Source organism: Dermacentor andersoni, chromosome 6 (genome assembly GCF_023375885.2).
Source record: "Dermacentor andersoni chromosome 6, qqDerAnde1_hic_scaffold, whole genome shotgun sequence".
Lineage (NCBI taxonomy): Eukaryota > Metazoa > Arthropoda > Arachnida > Ixodida > Ixodidae > Dermacentor > Dermacentor andersoni.
This window is the reverse complement of record NC_092819.1, coordinates 1,355,120-1,371,634: the sequence shown is the minus strand read 5'-3', so window position 1 is coordinate 1,371,634 and position 16,515 is coordinate 1,355,120. Positions and strand designations below refer to the sequence as shown.

At 44.4% G+C, this 16,515-nt stretch overlaps 1 protein-coding gene across 2 annotated transcripts in view; it reads left to right on the top strand.

Moving 5' to 3' along the window:
• LOC126521192 (intermembrane lipid transfer protein VPS13A-like) overlaps window positions 1-16,515 on the top strand; it is an 820,642-nt gene that overhangs the window by 160,612 nt on the left and 643,515 nt on the right. For both annotated transcript variants that reach the window (XM_050169804.3, XM_055065737.2), the window contains one exon: window positions 11,357-11,424. In XM_050169804.3, coding sequence (XP_050025761.2) covers window positions 11,357-11,424 — 68 coding nt within the window. The remainder of the gene's footprint in view (window positions 1-11,356; window positions 11,425-16,515) is intronic.

Sequence of the window (16,515 nt, the reverse complement as noted above, 5' to 3'; positions counted from 1 at the left end):
CGTAATGAAATTGTGGTTTTGGCACGTAAAAGTTAATTTTTTTTAACTGTCCATCCGTGACACCCAGTAAAATTGATTGTGATGACGTGATGTTTATATAATGAACAGACGTGGAAAGTTAGGTGATAAACGAAAAGTCGCTCCACGGGCCATGTCACAGAGTGAATCGATTTTAAAGAAAACCTTGTCACTCTGATGACTGTGCAATACTTGTGGGAGTGGTGCTAATTCACGTTTCTTCGACGCCAAGGGTTACCACCTTAAACACAGCCCTCACATTGCAGGGTTAGCGGGTGGCATGCGATTTTCATTGGCTAAGCTCATTGTGACCCCACAGAGTGAACCCTCCCGGGGCAACAGCGACACATGCTGTATCTGGGTGCATGCCCCATTACAATACCAGCAACGTTACGGCGCCTGCACCTGTGCAATACCAGCCATGTTCCGGGGCTCCGCCTCCCTACAGCTATCTACAATTATTTACAAACCGGGTCGCTCTGCGGTCCCTTCGCCACTCTTCGGGCCATTAAAAAAGATAAGAAAAAAAGACTATTTGACACCCCAGGGGGGGGGGTGGTTCGGTTTAGCTTTCCGGGCTGGCTCTCCACCTGGGCTGTCCTCCCCGTCATCACCGCAGGGTTGAGGAGGAGTGTCCCCTTCTGCGCGTGCGAAAGTTGGATGTCCGGGGCGCTTGGTTCATCGCGGAGCGGGTTCTTCTTGTGGCCTTTGTCTCCGCTCGGTTATTGCGCTGCCAGTTGCGTCCCTGAATTGATGGTGTTGATGGCGCAAAAAGGCACCACCACTAACCGGTCTGCTTAAATGGAGATTTTCAGTGACACAGGGCATAATAATAGTGTGTCAACTATCACGGCCTGAATTTCAGTGAGGAAAAGCGTGCACCACCTGAAAACTGCTGGGCAGGCCACTGAGCCATGTCAACAATAGCAAAATGCGTATATTTACAGAATTAGCCGGCCTTAGAGGCGCTGTTCTCGAGCAGTCACCGCAATTAACAGCAGCCAGACTGGTAATGATGCTAGAAACTCAAGGAAATTCGTTGGACTCACCGAATCATTGAGCAGTGTGATGCAGGTTCTTTTGTTTAAAGGTTCAGATCGTTCTCTGGGGTGGAACCTCTGAGAACCCAATTGAGGACAAAGCCATTTGTTTCAGAAAACACACACAAGCTTTTAATAAAACTAGAACGAGGATAAAAAAAAATAAACACTCAAAGAGACATCACGGCAAGAAACGCGCTTAGGGCTAGGATGGTATTAACAGTACGCAAGTCCGGGCGGACCACGACTGAGGGCGCATAGTAGTCTCAACGTGGAGAAGCGGAGACAGGATGACGAGTGAAGTGGTGTCGGTCTCACCAAAGGTCAGGGTGTTGGACCAATGACCGGGTGGCCAGAGCGCGGCAGCTCTGGCTTGGAAAGGGAAGGCTGGTGGTGGCTTGGCGGCACGAGCAGATGGCGGCGACATTCTGGCCAGGCAGCTGGGCGTAGAACTCGGGCCCGTAGCCCCACTGCTCTCGTTCTGCCCACGGGCGCAGAAGCTCGCCGGCCTCGGGCAGCAGTTCATGATTGGGTACTGTGGCGACGCACAGGAACGGGTTGGCAGAAGGCCCCGGTAGGGTGAAATCCTGGTGGCTTTGATCTGGAACCCAACGGCCTGCCTTCAACTCCTGGTCCGGTGGCCGACCTTCTCCTGGCGTCGCTTTCTGGAATTCTCCATCTCCTGCCAGTGTGCCTCGCTTTTCTGCCGCCTGGCTGATTCGTCATTTGCTCATTGGCTGCTTGAAGCTCCGTGGTTTCTTCTGATTGGATTGGCTTTTTCTGTCTTTTAGTTTCTTTTCTTGCGCCACGTGTTCACGTGCCAGACACTCTTCGACGTTGTCGTTTTCCATCCAGTGTGGAATTCGCCTCGGTGTGCGCACTACTTGTCGTCTGCTTCTTTTCCTCTCCAACCACTGCACCATGTCGCGCACTATGCACATCATAGTCTCCAACCACCGCACCGTGTCGCGCACTACACATATCACAAACACATGGGATAACGGAATAGTCAGCCCTCCCAGTACAAATCGGTGAGACCTCCGGCTCTCGCATGGCCTCCGCAACTGAGGGCGACTGCAGCATCTCGGCGGTCACATGACTCCTTTTCTCGTCTGTGCTTCGCCGCCAGAACATTGAAGTGGGTGTCCAATACGCTTACCACACTACTTACTGAGGCAGTGCATGACAGAAAGAGTGAGAGGAAAATAGATAAATTCTGCACCTGGTGAGAGACATGGCTCGGTTAAAACAGGGCTTTCGCAGCAACCCTCACTGCATCAACGCTGGGGCTCAGAACCTGCACAGCCAGGGGCTGTTTGGGACCCTGGCCCCACATTGGCCGCCAATTTATGGTCTCCTCGCGATGCTCACAGAGCGCACGCTCTGATATAGCGTGCACCGGACGATTACCGTGGGTTCAAGCACTCCAAGCCGCCATCCACGCAGGGGGCCGCGTCTGCAACTGCTCGGGCCCGCTCTGTGTGCCGCCGCGCCGCTGCGCATGTACGCGCCCTGCCGATCCCAGCTAGGGGAAGGCGAGACCATGCGCACAGCAAAGGAGACCATAGGTGAAGCTCTCTGGAAGCAACAAAGAACTTTTGTTAAGCTCTAGCGTTCGGTACAAACAGAAATTTAAACGTGTCCGAATCTAAATCTAATCGCGACATAAAATATGGTCGAATGGTCGCCAGTGGCCGCTAACGATGCACTGTGATAGAGAGAGCAAAGAACCCAGCAGTAAGAGGCAAATTTTTTCGCGGAGTGGGCTCGTTTTGTGGCCTTTGTCTCTGCTCGACTATTGCGCTGCCAGTTTCGTCTCTTAAATGATGTTGCAGAAGGCACCACCACTAACTGGCCTGCCTAAATGGAGATTTTCGGCAACACAGGGCATAATAATAGTGCGTCAACTATCACGGCTTGAATTTTAGACAGGAAAGGTGTGCAGCAACTGAAAACTGCCAGCTAGGCCATTGAGCCGCACCAACAATAGCAAAACGTGTGTATTTGCAGAATTAGCCTACCCTAGAGGTGCTAAATTTGTAAGAAATAGCTTGGCAGGCTTTGCCATTTCTTCAGCCACTTTGATGTGCCCTGTATGTGCTCTCAAGTATATAGGTACATAGTGACTTCTTGATGGCCCTTTGGAAAGGATTGAAGCTGTGTAGCTTATACATTTCCTGCAGTGACTATGCATTGTTTGCTTTGTACTGTCAAATGTTTATGATTAACTTTGTTGGGGAATTCCAGAAACTCTAGTGCAAGCAACACATGGGATTGCTTTGTTGTGCTCTTCATCCAGTAAAAAATGCATGCGGTACTCTACCGGCACACTTTTTTACTGCCATCAAGTACCATGACTTTTTCTCTTAGTGAGCTTAGGTCACACAGTTTTTTACATTTGCATAGGTTCTGTCTACACTGTGGGCTCTCTTATATGCTTTACGGACAACACTTTTATGGATGCTCTGACAAATCATCAGTGTACTATAAGAACAACTGTGGTTGACTTCCATTCATTCGACCTTGACGGGACTAACGTATTAAATCCACTTATTTATTTGGTGGGTTGAAATAAGGAAAAGGAGTACACTACTATTTCATCTGAAATTATTTGACTCGATTCTAACGTATCCCTGAATCTAATGCACACCCAATTTTTTTCCAAGAAATATGTAGCATGCCTTTGATCCTAGGGATCACAAAATAATGAAACCCCTTAACTTAGCGCGGCAGACCGAAAATGTATTTATACCTATAATCCATCTTTGTCACTCTCAAACAGCTATTCCATTGCTCTTTACAGACTGCAAGATGTCCTCTGTGCAGTATGTTGCGTTTGATATTCCGCATTTGTCGAATGATTCCGCAGTGATGGCAAACAGGATGGTGGCCTACACCTAGACTAATCGTGCAAGTCTCTGAGGAGACTAAGGGGACCTGGGAGTCTAAATTTTTGTTTATTATTATTATTTTACCCCGCAGGGGCATCTGCGTCAGCAGGCGTTTGGCGTGTTGCGACACCACGTACCCGAGCACATGAGGGTTGGACCCTCCCGCGTGTAGCCGTGCGTGGCTTAGCCGTGTCTGGGGAAAGGGGGATCCTGGGGGTTGAGCTGATGCTGGGTGTTTGGACCTTTAAGGCCCCCCGGCGGAGGCAACACGCCCCTTTGGCCTCTGCTTCACATAGACGGCACCCCCGGACTGACCCAACCGGGGGAAATCGGTAGTTGCCTTTTCCTGTCTTCTCCCTCTAAACACTTTTTCTTTACACTCTTCTTTCACACCTGTCCTGTCTCCTTGTATCTTCTGTTCACTTCAATTTTTCGTAGGTGGCAAGGGTTAACCTTGTGTGGCTAACCTACCTTGGTTATGTAGTATTAGGTTATAGTCTCGATGTACAGCTGGCGTGCGCAGGACTTGTTTGCATGTTCCTGTCGCGTCCCCTCGTTGGGCTCCATGGTGGGCGGCTGGCACCGTGGCTGAACAACAAAAGTTTTGTATGGCTCCTCCCTTCCCCCAAAATGATCGCCCCTCTTACAAAAGAGGGCGGACCGAAGCAACTGAATTTTTGCAGAAAAGAAAAGTAGCCTTCCCAAAATACCATGTAATGCACAGTGAAGTAAAAGAAAAGCCAGCAAGAATCTTGTCCCCATTCACAGTATCAAAGTCCTTGACAGAAGCCCTCGGCTCTGGCTACAAGCTGTCAAAAATGTCTAGTGGCGATTTGCTGCTCGAACTTCGAGACAACGTGCAATACACCAAACTGTCGAACCTTGCGTTCATTGGGGACATCCCTGTCTCCGTTACATCCCACCGATCCCTCAACACTGTCCGTGGTGTAATATCAGAAATCGACTTCGTACACTTAACAGAACAAGAAATGCTTGAAGGGCTCACCGGCCAAGATGTCATATACATTCACCGGATCAAAATCCAGAAGGACAACAAAGAAATAGACACGAAACACCTGATCCTCACCTTCAACAGCAACACACTCCCTGAACAAATAGAAGTCGGCTATTTGAGAATAGATGTAAGGCCTTACATTCCCAACCCCCGCAGATGCTTCAATTGTCAGAGGTTCGGCCTTGGCTCACAGAGTTGCCGGGGCCGCAGAACTTGCGCAAAATGTGCTTTGAAAGAACATGCTACTGAAAACTGTAACGGTGCAGCGCGCTGCGTAAACTGCGAAGGAGAGCATGCCGCGTACTCCAGGGCATGTCCGTCCTGGAAAACAGAAAAAGAAATCATCATGCTGAAAACCAAAGAAAGCATTTCATTCAAAGAAGCGAGAAGGCGTATCATGCTAACAAACACATTCTCCTTCAATGGAAGAAGTAACTTCGCCGATGTGGTGCGATGGGGTGTAGCGCCATACCAACCTTTGGCGGCTGCTGAGGCAACGGTTACCGGGTCTTCGGCAGAGCCACCCACGCCCCAGGCAGAGACACCGCAAGCTGCCCTGCCACCTACTAATCAGGGCCCGCCGGCCCTAAAGTCGGCCGCCCAAGAGGTTTCTCTCCAACGGGAGAGGCCTCAAACACACAAACCCGTGGTGTCGCGGAGCTCCAGCGCCTCAGGAGAGGCCATGGAGACAACTTCCAGTCCGCCCCCGCAACCGCGGAGGCAAAACTCACTTGAAAGAAAGAAAAAAGAAAGAACCCCAATAACGGGTCCTCAAAAACGAGGAACCTAATCATTTATAGCCACGCCCCTACAAAATAATTAAACATGGCATTCCTGATACATTGAAATTGTCGTGGACTTATCAAAAACTATAGCGACATAAAAGATATCCTAAACACTTTTTCTCCTGTGGCTTTATGTTTACAAGAGACGAACTTAGGACCACAACATAAGAACATTTTAAAAAACTACAAAGTATTTCGTTGTGACAGAGAGCAGCGAGTGGGCTCTCTGGAGGTGTCGCGATTATAGTCCAAAATGGTGCTGCTACTCACGAAATGAGGCTTCAAACGAAATATGAAGCTGCAGCAGTGACCGTCCTTGATTTTAAAACAATTACCATATGTACTATATATCTGGAACCACATCTAAATGTTAAACTTCATGATTCAGAAGCACTTTTTAAACAACTACCAGAGCCATATTTAGTAGTAGGGGATTTTAATGCACACTCATCTTTTTGGGGGAGTGACAAAACAGACACTAGAGGCCGTATCCTAGGAGATTTTATTTTATCAAATAACGTCTGCCTGCTCAATACAGGAAAACACACATCTTGCTCTCCGAGCTTAGGAAAAATGAGCTGCTTAGATTTACCTTTTGGTTTTCCATCACTTTTTACAGATTTTAAATGGGATGTCGTTGACAACCCCTACGGAAGTGATCACCTTCCTGTAAAAATTAACTTATCATCCCCACCACAAATCATCCCAAGCAAACCACGTCGTTGGAAGCTACACTTAGCAAACTAGGCACTGTTTCAAGAACAGGCCAGCCTGGAAAAAGTTTTTTCAAAAAATTTAAATGTCGACGATCAAAACAAATTGTTCACAACCTGTATTATTAATGCCGCGCGGCCAGCTATTCCTCAGTACTCAGGAGTGGTTTGACATAATCAAAATCTGGTGCACGCAAGAATGTAGAGAAGCAAAAAAGAAGCAAAACAAAGCGTGGGGCATATTCCGTAGATACCCAACCCATGGTAATCTCGTAAACTTTAAGAAGGCAAAAGCCAACGCACGCCGCATCTGTCGCGATGCTGAGAAAACGTCCTGGAAGAACTACATATCATCTATCAACAGTTCAACCACATCCAAAAAAATGTGGGAACAAGTCCATAAATTAAATGGCAGCTTCTCCCCTTTCACAGTTCCGTTGTTAATAGCTCCTGGCACACAAACAAATATACAGGAACAGGCAGACGTACTAGGGGAACATTTTTCTAATGTTTCAAGTTCCTCACACTACACTCAATCGTTCATGAAGCAAAAACATACAATCAAAAAACAAAAACTTCCTACAAGTGGCTGTACAAATTAGTCTTATAATACATTAATCACACTTCACGAAATCCAAAAGGTACTGTCCGCAGGTAAACAGACGGCACCCCGGCCCTGATGAAATACATTATGAAATGCTCGCCCACCTCTCAGACGCTGCTGTGACCGCACTTCTGCAATTCTTCAATAAAATATGAGTATCGGGAAAAATTCCGGAGGCTTGGAAAAAAGCCGTGATTGTACCGTTCCTGAAACCTGCAAAACCACCAACCACCCCTAGTAGTTATAGGCCTATAGCCCTCACAAGTTGTCTGGCAAAATCATTTGAAAGTATCCTGAACGTTGGGCTGACGTTCACTCTTCAATCACGTGAACTCCTTGACATCCACCAGTGCGGATTTAAAAAAACGTGTTCAACAACTGATCATCTCGTCCGCCTAGAAAATACAGTCCGAGAAGCATTCGTACACAAGAAACACTGTTTAGCAGTCTTTTTCGATATCGATAAGGCTTACGATACCACCTGGAGGTTTGGTATTGTCCGCGACGTAGCAGAGCTTGGTATTCGTGGCAGGATGCTGAACTGCCTGAAAGATTTCATGTGCGACCGTTCATTTCATGTACGCCTTGGTGCAACTCTGTCAAAGAAATTCGTCCAGGAGAATGCAGTGCCGCAGGGTTGTATTTTAAGTACGACACTTTTCATAGTGAAAATGAACTCCATAGCAAAAATCATTCCTAGGTCCATTATGTATTCTGTATATGTTGATGACCTTCAAATAACGTGCACATCCTCCAGCTTACCAACATGCGAGAGACAGATACAACTCACATTGAACAAACTCGCGATTTGGGTAGACAAAAACGGGTTTAAATTTTCACCCCAAAAAACAGTTGCTGTCCTCTTCTCACTCAAAAGAGGCCTACAGGTTGACCCGACCCTGCACCTAAATGAAACTGTACTTCCAGTAAAGAATGAACAGAAATTTCTAGGCATAACTTTTGACAAAAAGCTCGCATTCCTACCACACATAACCACCCTCAAAAAGAAAGCTTCTCAGTCACTAAATATGCTCAAAGTACTGTCATATAAACATTGGGGTTCTGATAGAACATGTCTTCTACACATTTATCGTTATTTAGTACGTTCCTCCTTAGATTATGGCTGCATAGTGTATGGTTCAGCAAGACCGACATACCTAAAAAAATTAGACCCAGTACATAACTCAGGCTTGCGTATTTCATGCGGTGCATACCGAGCGTCTCCTATAACCAGCCTTTACGTAGAAGCAAACGAACCCCCACTAGAAACTAGAAGAGCCGCTCTAACCTGTGCATATATTCTTAAGATACAATCTCTACCAAAACACATTTGCTACCCACTTATAACAAAGTGCCCTTCACAAGTACTTTTCAACAACAAACCACAAACTACAGGATCACTGCTGTGCCGGAATCTTGGCATATTGGACACTTTACCTGGCATTACCCACAGACAAAATCCACTACCCCGATGGTTCATCTTTCCGACAGCTTCCGATCTTACTTTAACACAGTTCCGTAAAGCACAAACTCCGCCACAACACATTATTCGGGAATTTCTAGCACTAAAAGAAAAATACAGCAGTTTCACAGATTTTTATACAGATGGTTCGAAAACAAATGACCATGTTGGAAGTGCAGTCGTCCAAGGGAGCTGGGAAGAAACAGTAACACTTTCGCAGTGCACATCCATTTTCACTGCTGAATGTTACGCCATTTCTATAGCAATAGAGAAAATAGTAAAGGAGAACCTCGCAAATAGTATCATATACACAAACTCCCTAAGTGCACTCACAGCTCTTCATGCCAGAAATGCAGTCACACCATTATTAGGAGACATTATACACAATTTAATAAAAGCCACGACACAAGGCCTGAACATTAAATTATGCTGAGTTCCGAGCCATGTCGGAATTAGTGGCAATGAGAGAGCAGACGCATGCGCGGCACAGGCCCGGCACAAAGAAATCACAAAAGTAAAGATACCTCCTAACGACTGCATGAAGTTAATACATCATAAACTAAGGAAAAAATGGCAGTCTGCTTGGAACAATGAAGCAAACAACAAATTACACCTGTTAAAACCTGTGTTAGGCGAATGGAAATCTTGCACACACCAGGAACGTTTCAAAGAAGTGATTCTGTGCCGTCTTCGCATAGGACACACACACCTAACACACAACTTCATTCTAACAAAGCAAGACAAACCCCACTGTGAACTATGTGGAGATGAACTAACAGTAAACCATATCCTATTTTCATGCAGAAAACTTGAACCACCGAGGAAGAAGTTTTTTACCATATTTTACAAAGAACACATCCCTTTTCACCCAGCTTTGATTTTAGGAGATGTGCTTGTTGAAGTATCATGTGTGTTTAGCTTTTTAAAGGAAGCTGGAGTTCTCATAAAACTTTAAAACCTCGCAGAGTGCTTAACTACATATTACAGAACACCTCATCCACCTTCTCATCCCTGAGAAGAAGGCCGAGGTCCTTAGTTAACTTGTTGGGACTCTTCGGGCTCTTGCCCAGACAAGGACTCACTGAGGTGTCCCAACTTATTGAAAGAATCCATACCTAGTGTTTGGCGCATGATAGCCTAAGCTGCTTATGTGCCATTAAACGCAACTCAACTCAACTTTTTATTATTTACAAAGAAAGCTATGGAAAGTGAGTTCACTCTCTACCTGCAGCTTGACTGCAGCTTGATGCTTGACTTTGTTGCTACTAGCTTAGCATGTAAAGCAGCTTATTTTTTAAATGAGCTTTCATATTTAAAGATTGAAAGCGGTGTGTCGTCAGTGCCATCTTGTGATGGCACCAGCTCTGATAAGTAGGCGATTGCTAATGCTGCAAATGCGGTTGGTCTCATGTACCATTGCACTGCCCAGGCAGTTTTTGAACCAGTCTTGCAAGAAATTCAGTAATCATTAATTAAGACTGGCTGTTTTTGCTTAAAAGTCTTCCTAGGGAGGCTCAAAATAGCTGTTTTTTGCAGGAGATGATGCGTTCAACACACTTGCTGTATCATATCGCTGCAAAGACAGATGCTTGGGGTCAGGGATGTTTGGCAGCCAGTAAAGTTAAAATTATCTACAAAATACCAATTCGCAGATCAAAATATTAAAAGTTTTGGCTCATACAAACGCATAGATGCTAGCTGGGATTTTCGCTCATAATCGAATTGACCGAGGAAATCTAATTAAAGGGCCCCCCACCTGGGTCTGGCCATTTAGACCTGACAAGCGCAGTGCATACAGTGCATGCTAACGATCGTGTCTGGTAAGTATTACATCCTTATGCACCGCGAAAAGAGCTTAAATTTCAAACCAAACGCTGTTTGCCCTTCTCCTCGCAAGCACTGCACTCCCAGCTGAACAGTCGATGTCAATCGTGCAAGCGCGCCTTACATACGTGGCAGGGCTGTGAAGTCACTCATAGTGACACGTGACTTTGAGAATTATTCGAGGCAGCATCAGTTGTTTAATCTGTTGCCTTAGTAGACGGATTAAAGTTTGAGAAATAATAAAACATAGAAACCAAATGTCTGCATGTTTTTGTTTTACTTCGTACCATAGCAAGAGAGATGTACTTCCTTTTCATCTGCTTGTTCCCATGCTGTGTAGTCGCGCACATAGAGAACGAAACTATGTCATTTTCTACCATGTTCCAGTGCCGCGAAAATGCCCTTTCGTCCTCTCATGTCTGTCTCGGTGCTCGTGATTGTGGCACTGACTTATACCGCTAACCAGGTGTTCTCGTGCAGAGTGTGCAAAATTATATGCTGTGCGAAATGAGACAAGTGCAACAGCTCGTGCGCAAGACCCTCACTGGTACTGTGCCACCTGGCAAAAACATGCGAGAAAGAGAGAGAGAAAGAAAAAAAAAGAAGGGGGGGGGGGGGGCACGACACATATTTGTCACAGAATCCTCCAGTATGGCTCCAGTATGGAAGAATGCAGGAAAGGAATTTCACTTGCAGAGGCTAGACAGGGCAAGTACAGGAAGAGTCTCTCTTGGCGGTGGCACTCGCCTCCTGAAATCATGGGTTTGCAGCACTTACGTATTTCTATCTCTGTTGTTAATGAACTAATTTGAAAAATTTTTGCGGTAGAATGCTCCTTAGAGGGCATGCAACAATTTCTAGCATATAACCAAAGTTTACTATGTGTCCTGATGAGGGGCCCTTCAACAGAGTTGAATTAACAGAAGTCTCCTGTATAAATTCTGCAATCGCTTACTTTTGTTAGGTCACCTCCCATAATGTTCTCTATCTTTTTCCGTTTTCAGACTTTCCTTTTTAACATTGAACTCAAGTCGCCATACTTCGTTGTGCATGAGTATGGGTCATTCCAAAAGTAAGTAAACTGTGTTCTCTTCATTTTCTGCCTTTGGTTTGACGATCATGATACCTTTAATTCTGCAAAAAAGCACATGGGTATTCCACGCAAAATCCCAGACCCTAAAAGTGACCATTGCTGTTTCTCTTGGAAAAAGTTGGGCTAGTTGGCTGTTGTATGAATGAGATTTCACCGAATTATTTTTTTACGAAAAAAACAAACAAGCTTTTGGTGACGTAAGCACTCTTTGGAGTTTTCCAAAGGAGCGAATGTTGGTTGTAAATAAATTTTTTAAGCTCATCTGTGAAACTAGGTACTATTACAAATCTTATTCTAGATTATTCTACTGCCGTGGTTCTTTCATGTGACATCACAGGTGAACACATTTATGAATTTCACGAGGTTAAGTTGCTCAGTAAGAAAGCAAAATATTGTGCTCTCAGAAATTTTTTTCATAAACATTGTTGACGTGTTGGCCACAATATTTTATTACTATTTCTTCCTGTTGCTATTGTTTATGCCAAAAGTTATGTTTGATTATGAAATCAGGTGCTTTTCCAGGAAATTACTCCCAAAGTTTTCAGAAATTTCAGACTTTAAATAAGCATTCAGATAAAAATCCAGATATAAATATGTGAGATAGCTCAATATTTGCACCAACCTTCCAGCTTGCGATCTAGAAATTTTAATTCGAGTAAATTCTGTTTGACGTGAGAAAAAAAGACATTGAAGCCCTCAACCAGTCTTGCTGGTAGGCCCTATTGAACTGTGTCTTCACAGTAAAGCATGTGCAGGCCACAACTGAATTCTTGCCGTGCTTATGAACTCTTTATGCATAAAATATGGGCAGAAGCTTTTTTGGGTGCAGTAAATAGCAGTAAAGTATCCGTTTACACTGTTTGAATGTCGATGCCCCCGCAACTACGCTTTACGATAGTACATTTGCGCAATGAAAGTAAATGATGACTGCTTGGAGGTTGTCGTCAGGATCGGATAGTTGTCAGACACAATATATTGTGCATGGTGCTGATTCATTGTTTTGCAAGCACTACAGGTCAGCAGGTTACAAATTATGCAAAACCCTGAATCATCGACATTCTGCGCCATCTGTGGCATAGGACACAAATGTGAAGAAATTTCCTGTGCGCAGGCTATAGGCTGGTGTGATAGTCCTTGGGTCTAGTCAAGCGCCGTTTTAAGTCTGGTGTGAAGCAGCAGAAAAGAATTGGCTGGTTATTCTGCCTCCATGTAAGACAGAATGAGGTTAAGTCACAGCCACAGTCTGCCACTGCAGAAAGCTCACCTCAATGCTGTGTTCGGCTACCTAGCTGCCCCGAGCCCCCAAAATTAAAATTGGTGAACTGCTGAACATACGCCGTTTACAATGTATCTGTACTGATGTGAAGTGACGTAGCATGCATTCGCTTAACAAAGAGTTACAGTGCATATGCGTGACAGAAAAATAGCTGGCGGGGTATACATATTCTGAAGTGAAGGCACCATTCGGGAGTGCCTACCGAGATTTGTCCGGGACTTGAAAAATTTTTTTCTTGCCTCAAACAAAATTTACTCAAATTAAAATTTCTAGATCACAACCTGAAATGTTGGTGCGTGTAATGAGCTATCTCACATGTTCTTATCTGTAGGGCCTTAATGCTTAATTTAGGTTTGAACATCATCAGACAGTGACTTTTTCGCAGTTCTGGAAGTAGCTTTCTGGAAAAATACTTGATTTCATAGTCAAACATTATTTTTAGCATAAAATATAGCAATGGGAAAAAATAGTAAAAAAAGGTGTGGCCAAAACAACGATGCTTATGAAAAAAAAAAAATTCTGGAAATGCACAATTTTTGCTTTCTTACTGAGCCACTTAAATGCGCAAAATTCGTAAGGGTGTTTTCCTATGACGTCACGGGAAAGAACTGTGCCAGTAGAATATTCTAAAATAACATTTGCCATTGTACCTAGTTTCAAACTTGAGTTTAAAACATTTACCTCCAACCAACTCTTGCTTGTTTGCAAAAACTTCAAAGAGCGCTTATGTCACAAAAAATTTGTTTCCAAGTAAAATACTTTGGTAATACCTTATTTACACAATCTCCAATTTGCCCAATTTTTGCCGAGGGAATTGGCAGTCGTCACTTTTGGTATCTGTGTTGTTTGGCGTGAAATGATCCACATGCAATTGAAGTAGCCTTTGCAGCGAGTTCTATACGAGGGAAAAAGGCTGCTTATTTTCTTCTTGGTGTGTAAACAGCTAGCGAGTACAGTCACAAACCATTTGAATAATTGCCAGTTTCAAAACAATACAGCTATTCACTCTCTTAATACTGCCAGGCAAGCCTCTCCAGTTTATATTAAAGGGAATCTCCCTCTCTATTACTAACAATCTTGAATGCCTACTTAGTGTGTAATTTGGGAATTGTTTTCATTTTTTCTTTTTCACAGTCTGTCTGCATGCCAGCAGAGAGGACTAATGCTTCGTTTTAATACCCAGAGCACTGATCTTGTCAAAATTCTCTAAATTTTGAATGTCATTACATTTGCCAACTGCAGCCTCGCTGCTTTTCCAGCTCCAACATCGTGCACTTACTTGCCCTTTAAAATGGGAGTTTCAGAAAGAGGAAACCCATAGGTAAAATATCGGCCAACTGTACAAAAGAATACAAATGGAGCACTATGTTTTTGTGCGTCTGGCCAATAGCCGCCTTTAACTTTGGGTCCCCTACTTATAAAACTCCCATCACCAGCAGAGTAAACATAAAATGGTTTATTGCAAAGAACAAGGGTTCTTCGGTGATCACCGGTAATATTACCAAAGGGACTTTGAGATTGTTCTCGACGTTGACAAATGAAGACTTCAAGAGCAAATATGTTACAGGACAAAACTGCATAAGTTGGATACATATGCAATAAAGGCAGAAAAGATGCAGTAAACCTGTACTTTCGTCAGTTGAAGTCTTACTTATCAACAAAACATGTTTAAGTCTGTACATTTGCATTACATGCTGACCATGAAGCCTGAGTGAGCTAGGTCTCACCTGGGTTATTATTACTGCCCAGACTGCTGCTACAAGTGCATTCTGATGCTTTTATAAGCGTAACAAAACAGCAAAACTATGCCAGTGACAACGGTTGGTCACCTCCAATGTTTGTTCTAAGATCGGAGGTCAGCTTGGCCAGATACAACTTTGTGAATTGGGTTAAATCTTGTTTACAGTGCTTGTGGTTAACAATCAGTTAAACATTTGTTGGAGACCTACCTGGTTAGGAAGGTTATGAACAATAACTGAATTAAGGACTGAGAAATTTAAACAAAATTCATCTCTAGAAACTTTGTTTCAGAGCCGGGCCAGCTCCTTCCTCGAGGGTAAAATGGCAGGGGGCGCAGCAGTGTTATATACATTTGTGGAGCTTAGACAGGCATGCAGAGGCATTGCATAATCTCTGGAAACACATGGCGGAGAGAGTTGCCTATGACTGATTGATGTTTCCCAGCGTTTTTTGAATATGCCATGACTCCAAAAGAAGTTCCCTCCAGTGGCTTTCTTTCTCCAAGATGGGAGGCTGTCAGGGGATGTGGTGCTCGAAGAATTCGCAGTGTTCTGCAACAGCACTGTGTTCCCTGTTGAGGTGGTGAAGGTTGTGGCCAGATTCTTTAAGGAAAATTCTTAGTTTCACCACTATAAAACGCAGCGCACTCGGTGCAAGTAATCTTGTGCATTGATTTGAAAATTGTTACAGCGCTAACACATGCATCCACAAAGTAACAAGGACGAGACACAGGTGCTGTAATCTGCACTTTTAAACATGAAACGCTTTTAGCTCCCGTTGTTGGTGACCTTGAGCCAAAAGCCAGAGTTGTTATCTGGGCACTCAAATGAGAACATCCAGGCATGTTGCGGGAACAAAATGAGATTATCCGGGCAACCAGTCAAAAGTTAGGAAAATGTGGTCTCTGGTGCCCAACCCTTTGTACAGGACTGCATTATATACGCTTGTTACTGCCAAAACAAGTTACAAAACATATTGCTTCCGAGTTCTTCGTAATGCTCACTCAAGCTGTGACGTCTGTCACGCTGAAATTTTTTGTCATTTCCAATAGCGACGCTCAAGAGGCAGATACGGGGCACCATACACTTTTGAATATCCTTTGAATGCCAGCGATCCGTGAGTTCTGTGGCACAGGTTTTGCATCGCCTCGAGAGATGGTGCCTCCTTCATGTGTTTTTCTTCTAGCTGGGCAGTGCGCTCCTGGCGTCTTTCGCTGCCTGTGGTGCGGCTTTCTGCTGGTTTTCTTCTAGCTTGGCCTGTATTGATAGCTTGGTCCGTATCTAGCTTGGCCCGTGTCCGTATGAACCAGTGCACAGTATGGTGCGGTGCGGTGTGCTGTTGTGAACATGCACTGCACTCATTTTAAGGTTGTGGCTAGTGTCATCTCCAACATGTCTGCTTTTTCGTTTGCCATTCCATGCTTACATGTACTCTCGATTACGGGAGAGCCAGCAGTCTTTTTTTTTTGGACAGGAGTGCATTCCTTAGGAGGGGAGCAGGATGCTTTCGATAGTAGAGTGACGTCGACCTGTACTCATCGTAGTACATGGACCAATGTGCCACCTGAACCCTTGGACATAAGGTATAGAGACACAGGACCACTGGCGGAGAGGGTCAACAGCGACCATTTGAAGTTTCATTGGTGGAGAGAATGGATGCCTTTTTGTAACCGTTTTTCTTGAGGCCCCTGATTACAGTGTTTTTTTTTTTATTCTGAAGCTGCAGAGAAGAACAGATTGTTTCGGATGTCCTGATGAGGCTTTGGACCACATAAATCTTGTTGCAGGTATGGTGATTCGAAGTGTCCGGTATGTCAGGTATTGTTTGGTATGTTTTGGTTTTATAACTACAGAAAAGGACAGGTTCGGACGCTCTCTCTTTATAAAGACATTTAAGAAAAGGAGAAAACCAGGATTTTCACATTCCTCTGTGAATCGTACAGAAAAGTCTATGATGTTTAAGTGTGCAAGAATATTGTACGTCTTTTGATTTTTCACCACGCAAAAGCAGTCGTCCACTTAGCATACAAACATTTTTAGCTTGGGGGTTGAAAG